The sequence below is a fragment of the Quercus suber genome, unplaced genomic scaffold (genome assembly GCF_002906115.3).
Source record: "Quercus suber isolate HL8 unplaced genomic scaffold, Cork oak 2.0 scaffold_509, whole genome shotgun sequence".
In the NCBI taxonomy this organism is placed as follows: domain Eukaryota; kingdom Viridiplantae; phylum Streptophyta; class Magnoliopsida; order Fagales; family Fagaceae; genus Quercus; species Quercus suber.
Window position 1 is genome coordinate 91919 of NW_027069958.1, and position 13264 is coordinate 105182.

A 13264-nucleotide genomic window follows, 5' to 3' on the forward strand; every position below is an offset into this window, starting at 1 on the left:
CCGACAAAAACCCCACCGGGTGATTTTAAGGTCACCACTCTCAAGAATCTACTATTATTAAAACAAGCGGTTACAAGTAAAGAAATCCTAGTACCTTATACCAAGCTACAATTGAACCCTTATCCTAATACCCAATTGGACTTGTTCTGTAGTGACAATCTCTCCTTTTCAATGCACGGCTCCCAGTACGTGACTAACCAATTGCGCAGATCCCAGTACGCAACTTAATCACCAACTTGAGAAGGATGTTAGTTGCAAAGTTCTTCAGTTCATCCAGACGATGAAGATCATGAAGTTTCTTAGTCATAAAACCCGATGGTATACAAACACAGCAGTTTCTTGAAGAACTGAGGCAAACTAAGTTTCCGATTACACTATTCTTCACACTTATAGAATTGTGCTCTTGTGCAACTTGTGTCACCTGTTACGGCGCATAATATAATTCTTGTATATGTTTAGGGTTGTGAAAAAAGAAAGTCCAAACATACACTCATGGATTGGATGAAAATCAGCTTAAAAAAAAAAAAAAAAAAAAAAAAAAAATTCATAAACCTTGACAGATATGCTATCTATAGAGCTAATTGTCGAGCCATGGGCTTCAACAGTTTTTAAACCACAATAGATGCTAGCTGTCGAGTTTTAAAATCCTGCACTTCATTTCTTGATTCTTGGGTAGACTTGCATAGTTTTAACACTTGAGTTTGAAACTTTGTTTCTTGAAGCATTAAACACATCCTAAATCTACCTAATTACAAGTAAAGTGCGTTTTATCAAAGGATTAGCTAACTACATAAAATAGTGACATATGTTCCTAACATTGAATCACATATGTTCTAATAATCTCCCGCTTTGGCAATCGGTGACAAAACCACAACAAACAAATGAGATGTGAGAGAAGTCATAAATCACTTAACTCATATTCACTTGTTGAATACAATAAAATCTATCCTAACACAAACTCTTGAAAAATTTTGCAAGAAGAGAGTTTATGACAAGTAGACTTTGACAACCTATATTTCTAAAACACTTTAAAGAAAACTTATTACGGCATCTTAGTGTGAAACAAAAATAAAAAATTGCATACACTTAATAAGAAACATGTGTATAAAGATAGAAAAAAAAAACAACACATGAAGAGATAGGTGAAAGAACATACATCAAAATATATATAAAGCAAATATAAATACAATGTATGTCAAAATGGTCACAAGAACAATATACAAGTTATAATGTATCTGAAATGGAGAGAAAAGAAAAAGATACATAGAATCAAATATGAACACTCCCCCTAACAAAAATCTCCTATGCTAACCCTCCTCCTATGAGTATGACTACTCTCATATGCAAAACTACTTCCCCTTTTTGTCACGAACGACAAAGTGTAAGTATCAAATAGACATCTCGTCATCGCTGGGTGAGCTAACATCCTCGTCCTCATCATCATCATCATCATCAGAGTCATCGTCGTCGTCAGATGCCTAGGGAGTAGGAGAGGGAGACTCTACGAAGCCACCAAGGTGAGCTTGCCGTTTGGAAATAATGGAATGCCTGTCACCTCCTTCCTCGGCGTCCGAGACCTCTACCACTTGGTTTGCCCCTGAAGCTTCCCCTCCGAAGTGGAACTTGTCTATTTGTTCTTCTAGCGAGGAGGTGGAGGAACCAACCTTTTCACCCTCAACCTCTGGTCCGAGGGGAACTTACTGTAGTGGCTGGACGAGAGGGGGTATACCCGGGGGGTTTGGATGTGGTACTGGTGGAAGGTAGTGTGGTGCTAAAAAGCCCTTGAACGAAACGTAGATACGGTTAAGACGCTCGTCTCCCTGGACTATCGCGTTGCCAACCAGTTGGAGGTCTTTTCGCCTCGCTTTGTACCCTAGGATGAGGGGAGCCGATCGGAGTTGTCCGTCCTTGCTTACGAAGATCTCAGACCGCAGTAAATAGTTAAGCGCGGCGAAGTTGGTAAGGCTGAGCCGAGGAGATATGTTTCTTCTATCTGTTACAAGTCACAGCAGAGCTTTGTTAGAAACCGAAAAGCGGCAATACTGGAAGAATAAAAAACTGTTAAAAGACGAAGATCCTGAGCTTATGGTTAGTGTGCCTAAGTCTAACGTGTCCCACCTGGCTCTCCTGCTCTGGTCGGACAGTGAGGGCCGTCATACCACGCGCCCGAGATGATCACGTAGTCATCCTTCATCCTTTTATTGATTTGGGGAGGCAGGAAATGAGCCTAACAATGTCAGACTGGGACTTTAAATAATATCCCGCCCCTTGCTGGCTGTGGAACTCATATATGTGCACCACGTCGTGCCAAGTGAGCCCCAATCCTAGGTGGCGGTTGAGGTCCTCAATGGCCTCTAAGATCCTAAACATGTTAGGCGCGCACTGCCAAGGGGTGATCCTATGGTTTATAAGGTAACTAGTGGTGATAGGGCCCATAGGAATCGTCATCCCCCCTTCTAGGAAGGTGATGAGAGGGATCACAACCTCCCCCGTTTCTCGATCAGTTAGTATTTTCTCCGGAAGGCAATACCTCACACCCACGTTTGGAGGTATGTGGTATGTGGCCCTAAACTTCTCCAACTGGGCAGGGCCGTCTACCAAATACTCTAGTTTACCCATCACTCAACGGAAAAATGGAGGCACGACGTAGCAGTGAGGAAATGGTTGCTCAAACTGAAAAATGGACGGTCGAAGAGAAAACCGAAGGATTGAGATGATGAAAACTTACAGGAACTGGGTTAGAGACTGAACTCTGAACTCGCAGAAGGATTCTTGAGGGCTCTAGGAAGAAGCAAAATCGGTGATTGGAAGAGCTCTGAGCGTTTGTGTGCTTGTTCTTGTGGGATGGTCTGAAAGTTGCAAAGTGAGGAGAAATGTCCACCTCCGAGATTTTATATGAGGTCAAACGAAGAGGCAGAAGTTATTTCTCCCTAAATGTCGATGAAAAGCCCTACCCGTTGGATCAACAGCCCATCGTTGGATACAAAGGACAAGGCGCCCCCTGAAGTAATTAATGTAGCGCTTTGGGAATACGGAAAACAACAGCAGCAATGATGGAGCACACGCATCTATACCTAACGCCCGTGCCAGGCCGAATTTTTGTCCGCTTTCAAGCCTTAACTCTATGACAGGTCAAAATCCCATTTTTTATCTTCGGATGCGAGGGAAAAAGTAAGATTTTGAGGGGCTATTGTGGGGGGGTAAAAGCCCAGAGCTGCTTAATGGGCCCGGGGGGCCCTGTTAAGGACTGTTATATTTCCGAGGAGCAATAAGTGGTTGGAACGGCCCATCTGAAGGCAGGAGACCCAGAAGTAAAGGAGGAATGCTGTCCGAAGAGGTCACTGCTGGTCCGAGGACCTCCTACTCCTCGGCCACAAATAGCCTTGGTCAAACAAACGTGAGGAAGACCCGAATAACCTTCCTAACAATCTCAATGATAATGATAAGTTCTGAGTGGATCTAGAGATGATCAGAACTAGAGAAAAATATCTAAAAGAAAAGCTGCTACCACTGCATTTAATGCGTTGCAACAGCTTTTCTGGCCACATTTATGTGGAGAAGACCCCTGAACAGTGCAACCTCAGCTACCGCCACTCACAAAGAACTAAAGTAGACACATGATGTGACATGCACTTGAGTAGATGCGCGGATGAAAAACAGGTGGACGATAGAGATGATAGGAAGGGATGCTATATAAAGAAGAAGGGTACCTGATAATGGAGGACGGAAAAGAGAGAGAAAGAGGGAGAGAAAAGCTTTACTGTAGCTCTGAACGCTGTAATCACAACTCACTTAATAAAACATCTCTTCGGACATTCATTCATGGAGTTGTTCAAGCTTTAGTTCATGTTCATGTTATCATCACTGCACGTAACATAGTCAACTGTTCTGTGCTTCATAACCAGTCCAGCTCTTTCACCCACTCTCTACAAATTCATTGTTCTGGGTTCGTTGGGCCTTTAACCCATATCCTTTAGGCTTGGGTTACAAAAACAGACCCTACAATAATCTTTTTGCTTTATTAGAAACATGAATTTAGTCAACAAAAAAAGCATGACTTATTTTTAGAGATTGTTTTCTACTAAATATTTTTGAAAAACAACTCTATTTCACAACAAGATAAATAAAGGAAGTTATAAAATTATTTTTCAACTCATTTAAGGTTGCTACCATTAGAAAATGAGATAATTTTATAAAAAATACTTTTTGAAAAATGAGTCATTTTCTAGAAAACTCTATAGACAAAACAATCAAAGGCATAAGTACATTTTCCATTGAGCACTTATATAAGATATGCGCTTGTCAATACTTTTTTGACTCGCAAATACAATTGCCCCTTTGGGCTACATATCTTTCTATTTGTTGATAGTGTACAGGCTACATATTGCGTGAATAAAATTTGAATCGTAAGTAGACATGGCAAAACGGGCAGGTCGGGTCGGGTTTGGGTCGGGTCAATCGGGTTACGGGTCAAACGGGTCACGGGTCAAAAACGGGTCACTTTAAGCGGGTCAAAATCGGGTTCGGGTCAATCGGGTTGCGGGTCGGGTCGGGTTGACCCGTATTTTTCACATGAATTTTTTTATATATAATTTTTATATAGAAACAACATGTATCTGTCATTTGGAAAGTTATACAACAAATTACTTAATGTAAAATGCATTATTTTGAATTCACCACTTATATCAAGAATGAACTCAATTAAACTTATTAATACTTATTCAACAATTTTAAAATTATACAAATCCTAACATTACTATCTAAAACAAAATAACACAAAGATAAGTAAAACAAATACACAAGTTTTATTTCTGCACAATATCAACATTTCAAATATAAAACAAAATTACAAATGACTTATTGGATAACTCATTTGATAAAGAATAAAAATATATAAGAAATTTACAATCTTGAAAATTAATTTTATAATCTATTATCAGTTGTGGTTGACACTCTATTTCAATTTAAGATATACTTTAAAATTTGATTGCTTACTTATTTATACATGGTCTCTTTTATGAATATCATATTATTGTTAAGCAACACACACTCTAGAATATATCATAATTTATTTTGAAAAGCTGTTTATTTTGGACATAAATTATTAAAAAATAGGTCTAAGTATTCATAATTTATACTAATTTGATACTTTAGCTTCACTATTTTCACACTTGTGAATATTTTTACATGTCTACAATTTTAAATCTATGTTTTTAACTCTACTGTAACCAGATTATCTTGACATGTACTTTACTATTTGATATCTAAAAATATTCACTAATTACAGAATGTTCAACCATTAATCTTTCAATTAATTTGCATATAGTTATATAAATGTATCAATTGTTTCCTTAAAGTTCACAATAAACAATTAAACCAATATTGTCTTAGTTTTACTTTTTTTTACCAAAAATTTTTTTTTTAAAAATGGTTCAGGTTCGGGTCGGGTCGCGGGTCGGGTCGGGTTGACCCGAAAAAAAACACGGGTCGGGTCACGGGTCAACCCGTTTTTGCTTCGGGTCAAAAAATCGGGTTCGGGTCGGGTATTTTTCGGGTCGGGTCGGGTCAAAAAATTCTGACCCGTTTTGCCATGTCTAATCGTAAGTAGTGCCCCACTAGTAGTGAATGTTCGTTTTAATAAAGAAAGTACTCTTTGTGAAACACACAAAACTGAATATATTTTAAAAATAAATGACACAACTAAAATCCAACGACAAAGTTCGATCACACTTTGCAAAACTGATATAACAGTCTGTAATCTCTGCTTCTGTTCTGACTTCTTAGTTTTGAATGAAAAGCCTCTTTTACCCCGAAAGAAAGAAAAGGCATTAGGCCGATTGGCTCTCTAGCTTGCTGGGAATCAAATAGCACTACAGACCAGGTTAGAAAGGAAAAGGGAAAAGTGAGAGTTTCATATATATAATTCTGCTGTTTATGAAACATAAGACTTGTAAGAGAGCTCCTGTACATCGTGGCCCATTCCCTTGCATTGTATAGTATAGGTGTGTGGAAAAGGAAAACTACTTTGGGTAAAGTAAGAAAATGGACAACGGCAGAAGGTTTAGCTAGACAAATGGTTGCCAAATCCACACACTTATAATGTTGCTTCCCTTAGAAGATTGGTGCATGTGCTGAGGCCACCTCATTTTGCAATTAGGTTTTGATTCATATTTTTCAAACATTTTCAAAACCCCTAACAATCAAAATGACACTTTTAGTACAAATACCGAATTACTAGATTAAAAAATCAAACCACATCAAGTTTTCATAGACCAGAGACATTCTTGGAATTATGGTTAAATACATGTGATTGAGAATGATTAATTATAATCAATTCTAAAAATAGTTAATTTTAATCAACTTTGTGTCAATATCCCATTGGTTTAAGTTTAAACTTTAAAGACAAGAATGTATAGGAGTGTATGAGATAATTTTAATCGATAATGGTTGTTTTTGAATATTTAATTAATTATTCTAAAAATATACAGTTAATTGAAATCCAATGATTTTTCATGCGAGTTAATATAACCTAAAAGTGTCTTAGAACTCATTTTCAAGGTTACAAATGAGAATCAACTAATAATATTGGTATTACAAGTATAAAGAATCATACCAAATCCCAAATACCTACCTACAATGATAGAATCTACTAATCCTAACTCAGCTTCAACCTAGTTGAACTTCTTCTTAGCAAACTTCTTCAGTTGCATAGATCTACAATCGACGTGAATGACTTCTCCACAACAGTCCGAGTTTGTTGTAGTAGTTTGTGCAAAGGACGGTGAGACATGACGGATGGTGGAGAGTTGGTATGGCGATCTGGCGGCTTCTTGGCTTGCTGGGTACTAGGCTTCCCAAGGTGGATAGGTCCTACAAGGAGCTTAGTTTGGTATTTTTAATTTTCTGAAAGAAAGAGTAATTGCGTGCATAATGACTTAATCATTTATATGCAATTATTTGTAAAAATATGATGTGATGCAATATTTTTTTTTTTGAGAAACATGTGATGCAATATTATTGAAGGGTGTAAACATGGATTTTTACACCAAGTTCTTATTGAATTTTATCGCTATAGAAAAGTGAATGAGAAAATGCAGTTTTTTATGCTCTTTTATTGTTGATGTAGACTATAAAGTTAAACTGTGTAAACTCTTATGCCCTTCTCTCTTTTTCGTTACATATCACTCTATCATAAATTTATATAAAGTTGTACCAGTAAAACCGCATGATTCAGTAAGAAGTGAATCTAGTAATGGCATGTTGAACTAAACATTGAACAAAGAACTTTTTACAAGGAGTGAGATAGGAAAAAAAAATTCCTCTCCATGGACGCTGAACGCTCTCTCTCCCTCTCTAGAGAGGAACAAGAGGAACTAGCACGTAGCAATAAGAAAGTTAAAAACGTCAGCCATGCGGGCTTCCTAGAAGGCCAAGAGTCCATACCATCGACGCCAAGCCAAGGTCTCAGTCCCTGGAACCATACAGCTTCATTCAAAGACAAGTTGGTAGGCGAGATACCAGGAGCTTTCACGCAGGCTTTTAGTTTTGGAGATCTAATGGAAGATGATGTGGAGTCAGATGGTGAAGTAGAAGATCTCCGTGAAGGTCTTCTAGCAGTGAGATTTTCCAAGGACCTTAAACAACGGATTCGCACACCGTGGGCTAAGGCCCTCATTGTGAAGGTTTATGGCCGGTCTGTTGGGTTTAACTATCTCCATAATAGGCTATTGTCTATGTGGAAACCAACGGGTAGATTGGACTGCGTGGATTTAAGTCACGGTTTTTTTCTCACACGATTCTACTTGAGAGAAGACTTCGAATCAGTATTAAAGAGGGGTCCGTGGTTTATCGGTGAGCATTTCTTGTCCATTAGGCCATGGGAACCAAACTTCCATCCGGCGACGGCAAATGTTTCGTCCATTGCTGTCTGGATAAGACTGAACGCATTGCCGATTGAATATTATCATGCTGAAGCGCTCCACCAAATCGGTAAGACGATAGGTAATGTCTTAAGAGTGGATACTCATACAGCCTCTGGAACGAGAGGAAGGTTTGCTAGACTCTGTGTTCAAATTGATGTAAATAAACCTCTAGCTACGGCTATACTGATCGGTAAGTTTGAGCAAACTATATGCTATGAAGAAATACATAAGTTATGCTTTGCATGTGGGAGGATGGGGCACACGCAGGAATTCTGCCCTCAAGTTGTCCGGCAAGATTTGCCACCAAAGAAGGCGGAGACGGTGGCAGAAGGGGAGCGGGAGCTAGGTTCATGCAACGAACGTGTTGCGGATATTGACAAAGATGTTCAGGGGCCCACCGAGAGTGTGATGGCTAATGAGCATAAGGATGGTACAGATGGGAGGTACGGGCCATAGGTAGTGGTTATGCGAAAGAAGAATGGGACAAAAAATCAGAGAAGTGGTGGGGTTTCTATGGATCAAGGTAACGGCCAAATTCTGCAGCGGCAAAAGAGGAGCGAACCGGTTTTGAGGACAAGCTTTGCTCCACGCTAGACTGAGTCCATTAGTGACACGGTAAGAGAGGCTAAACGTAAGTTGGATGGGCCTGCATTAGAAAGTGCTATTCAATGTATTGTTAATAAGCCCAATCGGCGGACACAGGACAGGTTGGGAAGTGTTTCTTTATTATTAGAGATGGGCCATGCAAATGACCGGTCTGTGGGGGACTTTAGCAAGCCCAAACCGAGTTACAGGTCTTCAGTTAAGGACAAGAAAGTCATTGCACGGCTAAGGGCTTCCCAATCTAAAATGGAGAGCGCCGTTGGAGAATCCAGCTCTGACTTTCATCAAGCTGCGATCATACCTCATGAGATCGTTAGCAACCATGGTGGTCAAGACGCAGGTTCGTCCTCGCAGGTTCAATTCACAACAGATCAAGAAGATGAGGTGGGGTTTGCTTTTCGTGGAAATACTAGTGTTGTTGCTAGAGCTGGCTTACCCAATCCGTGTAGTGAGTTGGGTCAACGGGGAGATTCAGAAACAATGGAAGTGGAGACTTCTTTTGGTGGAGTTGAGCACAAAGGTGGGCGAGTTAGCACCGATGTGGGTTATGGCGAAAACCCCATGGAGTCGCTGGAGAAGCAAACTCACTGTGTAGTTCATTCCGGCGCTCCTTTTGATGGGTGTGCTCGGTGCGCATGGGGCGTCACAGGAGAGGGAGTTGGGGTAGTGTCAGTGCAGCCTGATCTTGTCGTCGGGAGAGGGACAGGTGAGGGATATGTTGAGATGGAGCGGATGGATTTGGAGGGTGAAGGCGATGCCGCTACCATCTGCTGATAAGTGCTTCTGTCTTAATCTCCACATTCCTTATGAATATAATAGTGTGGAATTGTAGGGGTGCTTCGAAGCCCTCTTTTCTGAAGCATGTTAGTGCGTTGGTCCATAACCATAATCCAGCTATAATGGTTGTAATGGAAACTCGTATTGGGGGCGAAAGGGCAAAGCAGATCACTAATAGAATGCCGTTTGATGGAGCTTATCACACGGAGACTATTGGTTATGCCGGTGGTTTATGGTTGCTCTGGAATTCAGATAGAGTGGAGGTCACACCAATGGCTAGTACTGAGCAGGAGATCCATGCAATAGTCAAGGTACGAAATTCAAACTCTAGCTGGATGTTTACTGTTGTGTATGCTAGTCCTAGGACTGCTGAAAGAAATATCCTGTGGAATAACCTAGCAAAAGTTTCTGATCTTCATAACATGCCCTGGGTGGTTGCTGGGGATTTTAATGAACCGCTTATAGGTGAGGATAAGTTTGGGGGTAGAGCAGTGAGTGTCAATAGATCGCTATTGTTCAAAGAATGTCTGGATAAGTGTAGTATGATAGACTTAGGTTTTTCTGGACCCCGGTTTACCTGGACTAATAGAAGGGACCTTCATGGCCTAATTCAAGAAAGGATTGATAGATTCTTTGTGAATCCTAGCTGGTGTCTGTTATATCCGGAAGCCAAAGTGGTGCATCTTACAAGGTGCCATTCAGACCACTGTCCAGTTTTACTGGAGATGAAACCAGGAGGTGGTGAGGGGAGAAATAGACCTTTTAAGTTCCAAACATGCTGGTTGTCTGATCCTTCTTTTCCTTCCATTGTGTCTCGGTCTTGGAGTCAATATGAAATTCTTGGAGATGCCATTAATAAGTTCACTGATGAGGGTATAAGGTGGAACAGGATGCACTTCGGGAATGTTTTTATTAGGAAGAAGAATATCATGGCTAGGCTGAATGGCATTCAACGAGCTCTAGCTAATAGGCCTTCAACCTTTCTCATAAATCTTGAAAATGAGTTGCTTAAAGAGCTGGAGGTAGTGCTTAACCAAGAGGAGGAGATATGGGCCTTAAAGTCTCGAGTTAATTGGTTGGTGCAAGGTGATAGAAACACAAATTTTTACCATGTCTCTACCTTGGTAAGGAGGAAGCGGAATCAAATTCTGGCGATCAAAGATTCAGTTGGTGAGTGGATTTATGAGGAAAGGGCTATCAAGGAGTACATTAGGAATGGGTTTGCGGATATTTATACCTCCTCTTTTTCATGTGTTACCCAAGCTGCCCCTACTATTTCCCAATGGCAGGTTAGTCTTTCTGAAGAGGAGAAACTTAGCATTGGGGGGGCTGCTTCGGAGGATGAAATTAAAGCAGCGTTGTGGTCCTTGAAAGCTTTCAAAGCTCCGGGCCCGGATGGGCTGCATGCCGGGTTTTTCCATAGGTTTTGGTTGATTGTGGGTAGCTCGGTAGTTAATGTTGTGAATAAGGTGTTTTTGGAGAGAAAAGTTCTGGAATATCTTAACAAAACCCACATTGCACTCATTCCAAAAATCCAAGGGCCGGAAACGATTGCTAATTATAGGCCAATTAGTCTTTGCAATACCGTGTACAAAATCATTACTAAGATCATTGTTGGTCGATTAAGGCCTCACTTGGATAAGCTTATTTCCCCTCTTCAAGCAGCTTTTGTTCCCGGTAGGAAAGGAGTTGATAATGCAATCATAGTGCAAGAAATTATTCACACCTTGAGTAAGAAAAAAGGGAAAGTAGGATATATGGCCTTGAAGATTGATCTTGAGAAGGCTTATGACAAGCTTGAGTGGAGTTTCATTAGGGAAGTGCTCATTAGGGCAAACTTGCCGACTGATTTGATTGATATAATTATGAGCTGCATATCCACCGTCTCTACATCCATTTTGTTTAATGGTGAAGCCTTGGAGCCGATATACCCATCTAGAGGGATAAGACAAGGAGACCCTCTTTCTCCCTATTTGTTTATTCTTTGTATGGAGTACTTGGGTCAACTTATTGTGGGAAAATGCGAGGCTAAGTTGTGGCAGCCCGTTAAGGCGTCTAGCAGTGGGCTGACTTTTTCGCATTTGTTTTTTGCGGATGATTTGGTCTTGTTTGCAAGGGCTGATGGCACCAATTGCTCTACCATTAGAGATGTTTTGGATGAGTTTTGTAGCATATCTGGGCAATCTATTAGTGAGGCAAAGTCGAGAGTCTATTTTTCCCCCAATGTGGATAGGGATACTAGGGAATCATTAAGTGATATCCTTGGTTTTGCTTCCACTCCTTCACTTGGTAAGTACCTTGGGTTACCTATTCAGCATGCGAGATCCTTCTCCCATGATTACAATTTTGTGTTGGATAGGGTTAAACAAAAACTCGCAGGATGGAAGGCGAATATGCTCTCCTTTGCTGGCCGGGCCATTCTTATTCAAGCCTCCTCTGCAGCAATTCCATCCTATGTTATGCAGTGTGCTAAGCTCCCTGGAAGAATATTGGATGGGATTGATCGAGTTAATAGAAACTTCCTTTGGGGAACCATAGAGACCGCCAAAAAGATGCATTGGGTGGGATGGCAAAAAGTTACTAGAAGAAAGGAGGAAGGAGGGCTTGGGTTACAGGCAGCAAAAGGGAGAAATACAGCCCTCCTTGCCAAGCTTAATTGGCGGCTGCACATAGAAAGCGAAGCTCAGTGGGCTCAAGTCCTTTGGCAAAAATATCACAATAGTAGAAGGCTTAATGCTAGTAATCCGGACAGATTGCCATGTTCCCAGGTCTGGACAGCCATAAAAAGAGGTAGGGAGACCTTTAATAAGGGTAGTTTGATGATGATTAGTAGAGATAGTAATGTTAGCTTTTGGAGGGGAAATTGGGTTAGCAAAGGTCCTCTCCGAAACTTGATTCAAGGGCCTCTAACCCAAGATGCAAACCACTTGAAAGTTAAAGATGTGCTAACAGATACGGGGTGGGATTGGAGCAAAATTCATTTTGAGTTGCCTTTGGATTTAAAATCTTTGATTCAAGCCATTCCTACATCTTTTACTAGTAGAGGAAGGGAGAGACTCTCTTGGAAGGGCAACCCGAGAGGCATCTTTGATTTAAGGAGTGCATACTCCATTGCCATGGGAAGGGAAACTGATATGGTTGTGCGTGACTTTGGGTGGATTTGGAAGGTAAACACGCTGCCCCGCATCAAGACTTTCTTGTGGATGTGTGCTCATGGAAGCATAGGGGTTAAGGCTTGCCTTGTGAAAAGAGGTGTGGTTGAGGAGGAATCATGCCCAATGTGTCAAGGGACTTCAGAATCAATATTACATGCTCTTAGGGACTGCCACAAGGTTAAAGAAGTATGGAGGCAGCTGGGAATTCAGAGGACTGACCGTGTGTTTTGGACAAGCAATGTACAAGATTTGATCAAGATCTATAGTAAGGATAGGAATATCTGTTTGAAAGGTAATTCTCCTTGGAATATTATATTTCCTATAGCGGTGTGGAACATATGGAAGAGTAGAAACATGTTTATTTTCAGAAGGAAAAGACAAAGCCCTAGTCTTGCCAATGATATTGTTAACCAAGCTGTGGAATTTCTGTGTTATGTTGCTTCACCTAGGAACCTAACCCGTGTAGTGACAAGGAGCATTAGATGGGAGAAGCCAGCAGTGGGTTGGAAGAAATTAAACACTGATGGGTCGGTTTTGGGTAGTGTAGGTCAAGCTGGTTGTGGTGGTGTTGTTAGAGATGAATATGGGAACTGGGTAGCGGGTTTCACTAGGCATATAGGGTCTACTACCAGCTTTGCAGCTGAACTTTGGGGCTTGAGGGATGGTCTGAGCTTGTGCCTTTCTTTAAATATTCCATGCATTGTTGTAGAGCTGGATGCTAAAGCTGTGGTTGATGTCCTAAGTAACCACAACTATGATCATAGAATTATATCTCCTATTATGGATGATTGTAGGCATTTGGTGTCT

General features: G+C 40.8%; 1 protein-coding gene across 1 annotated transcript; it reads left to right on the top strand.

Annotated features, from left to right (window-relative positions):
- Positions 1-7325: 7325 nt before the first annotated feature.
- On the top strand, positions 7326-8378 carry LOC111989305 (uncharacterized). Its single transcript, XM_024021091.2, has one exon. It carries the CDS (start codon positions 7326-7328, stop codon positions 8376-8378), a length of 1053 nt encoding a protein of 350 aa, XP_023876859.2.
- The last annotated feature ends 4886 nt before the right edge of the window (positions 8379-13264 follow it).

Coding starts and splice junctions, on each gene's coding strand:
- LOC111989305 (XM_024021091.2), top strand. CDS start 7,326: ATGGACGCTGAACGCTCTCTCTCCCTCTCTAGAGAGGAACAAGAGGAA.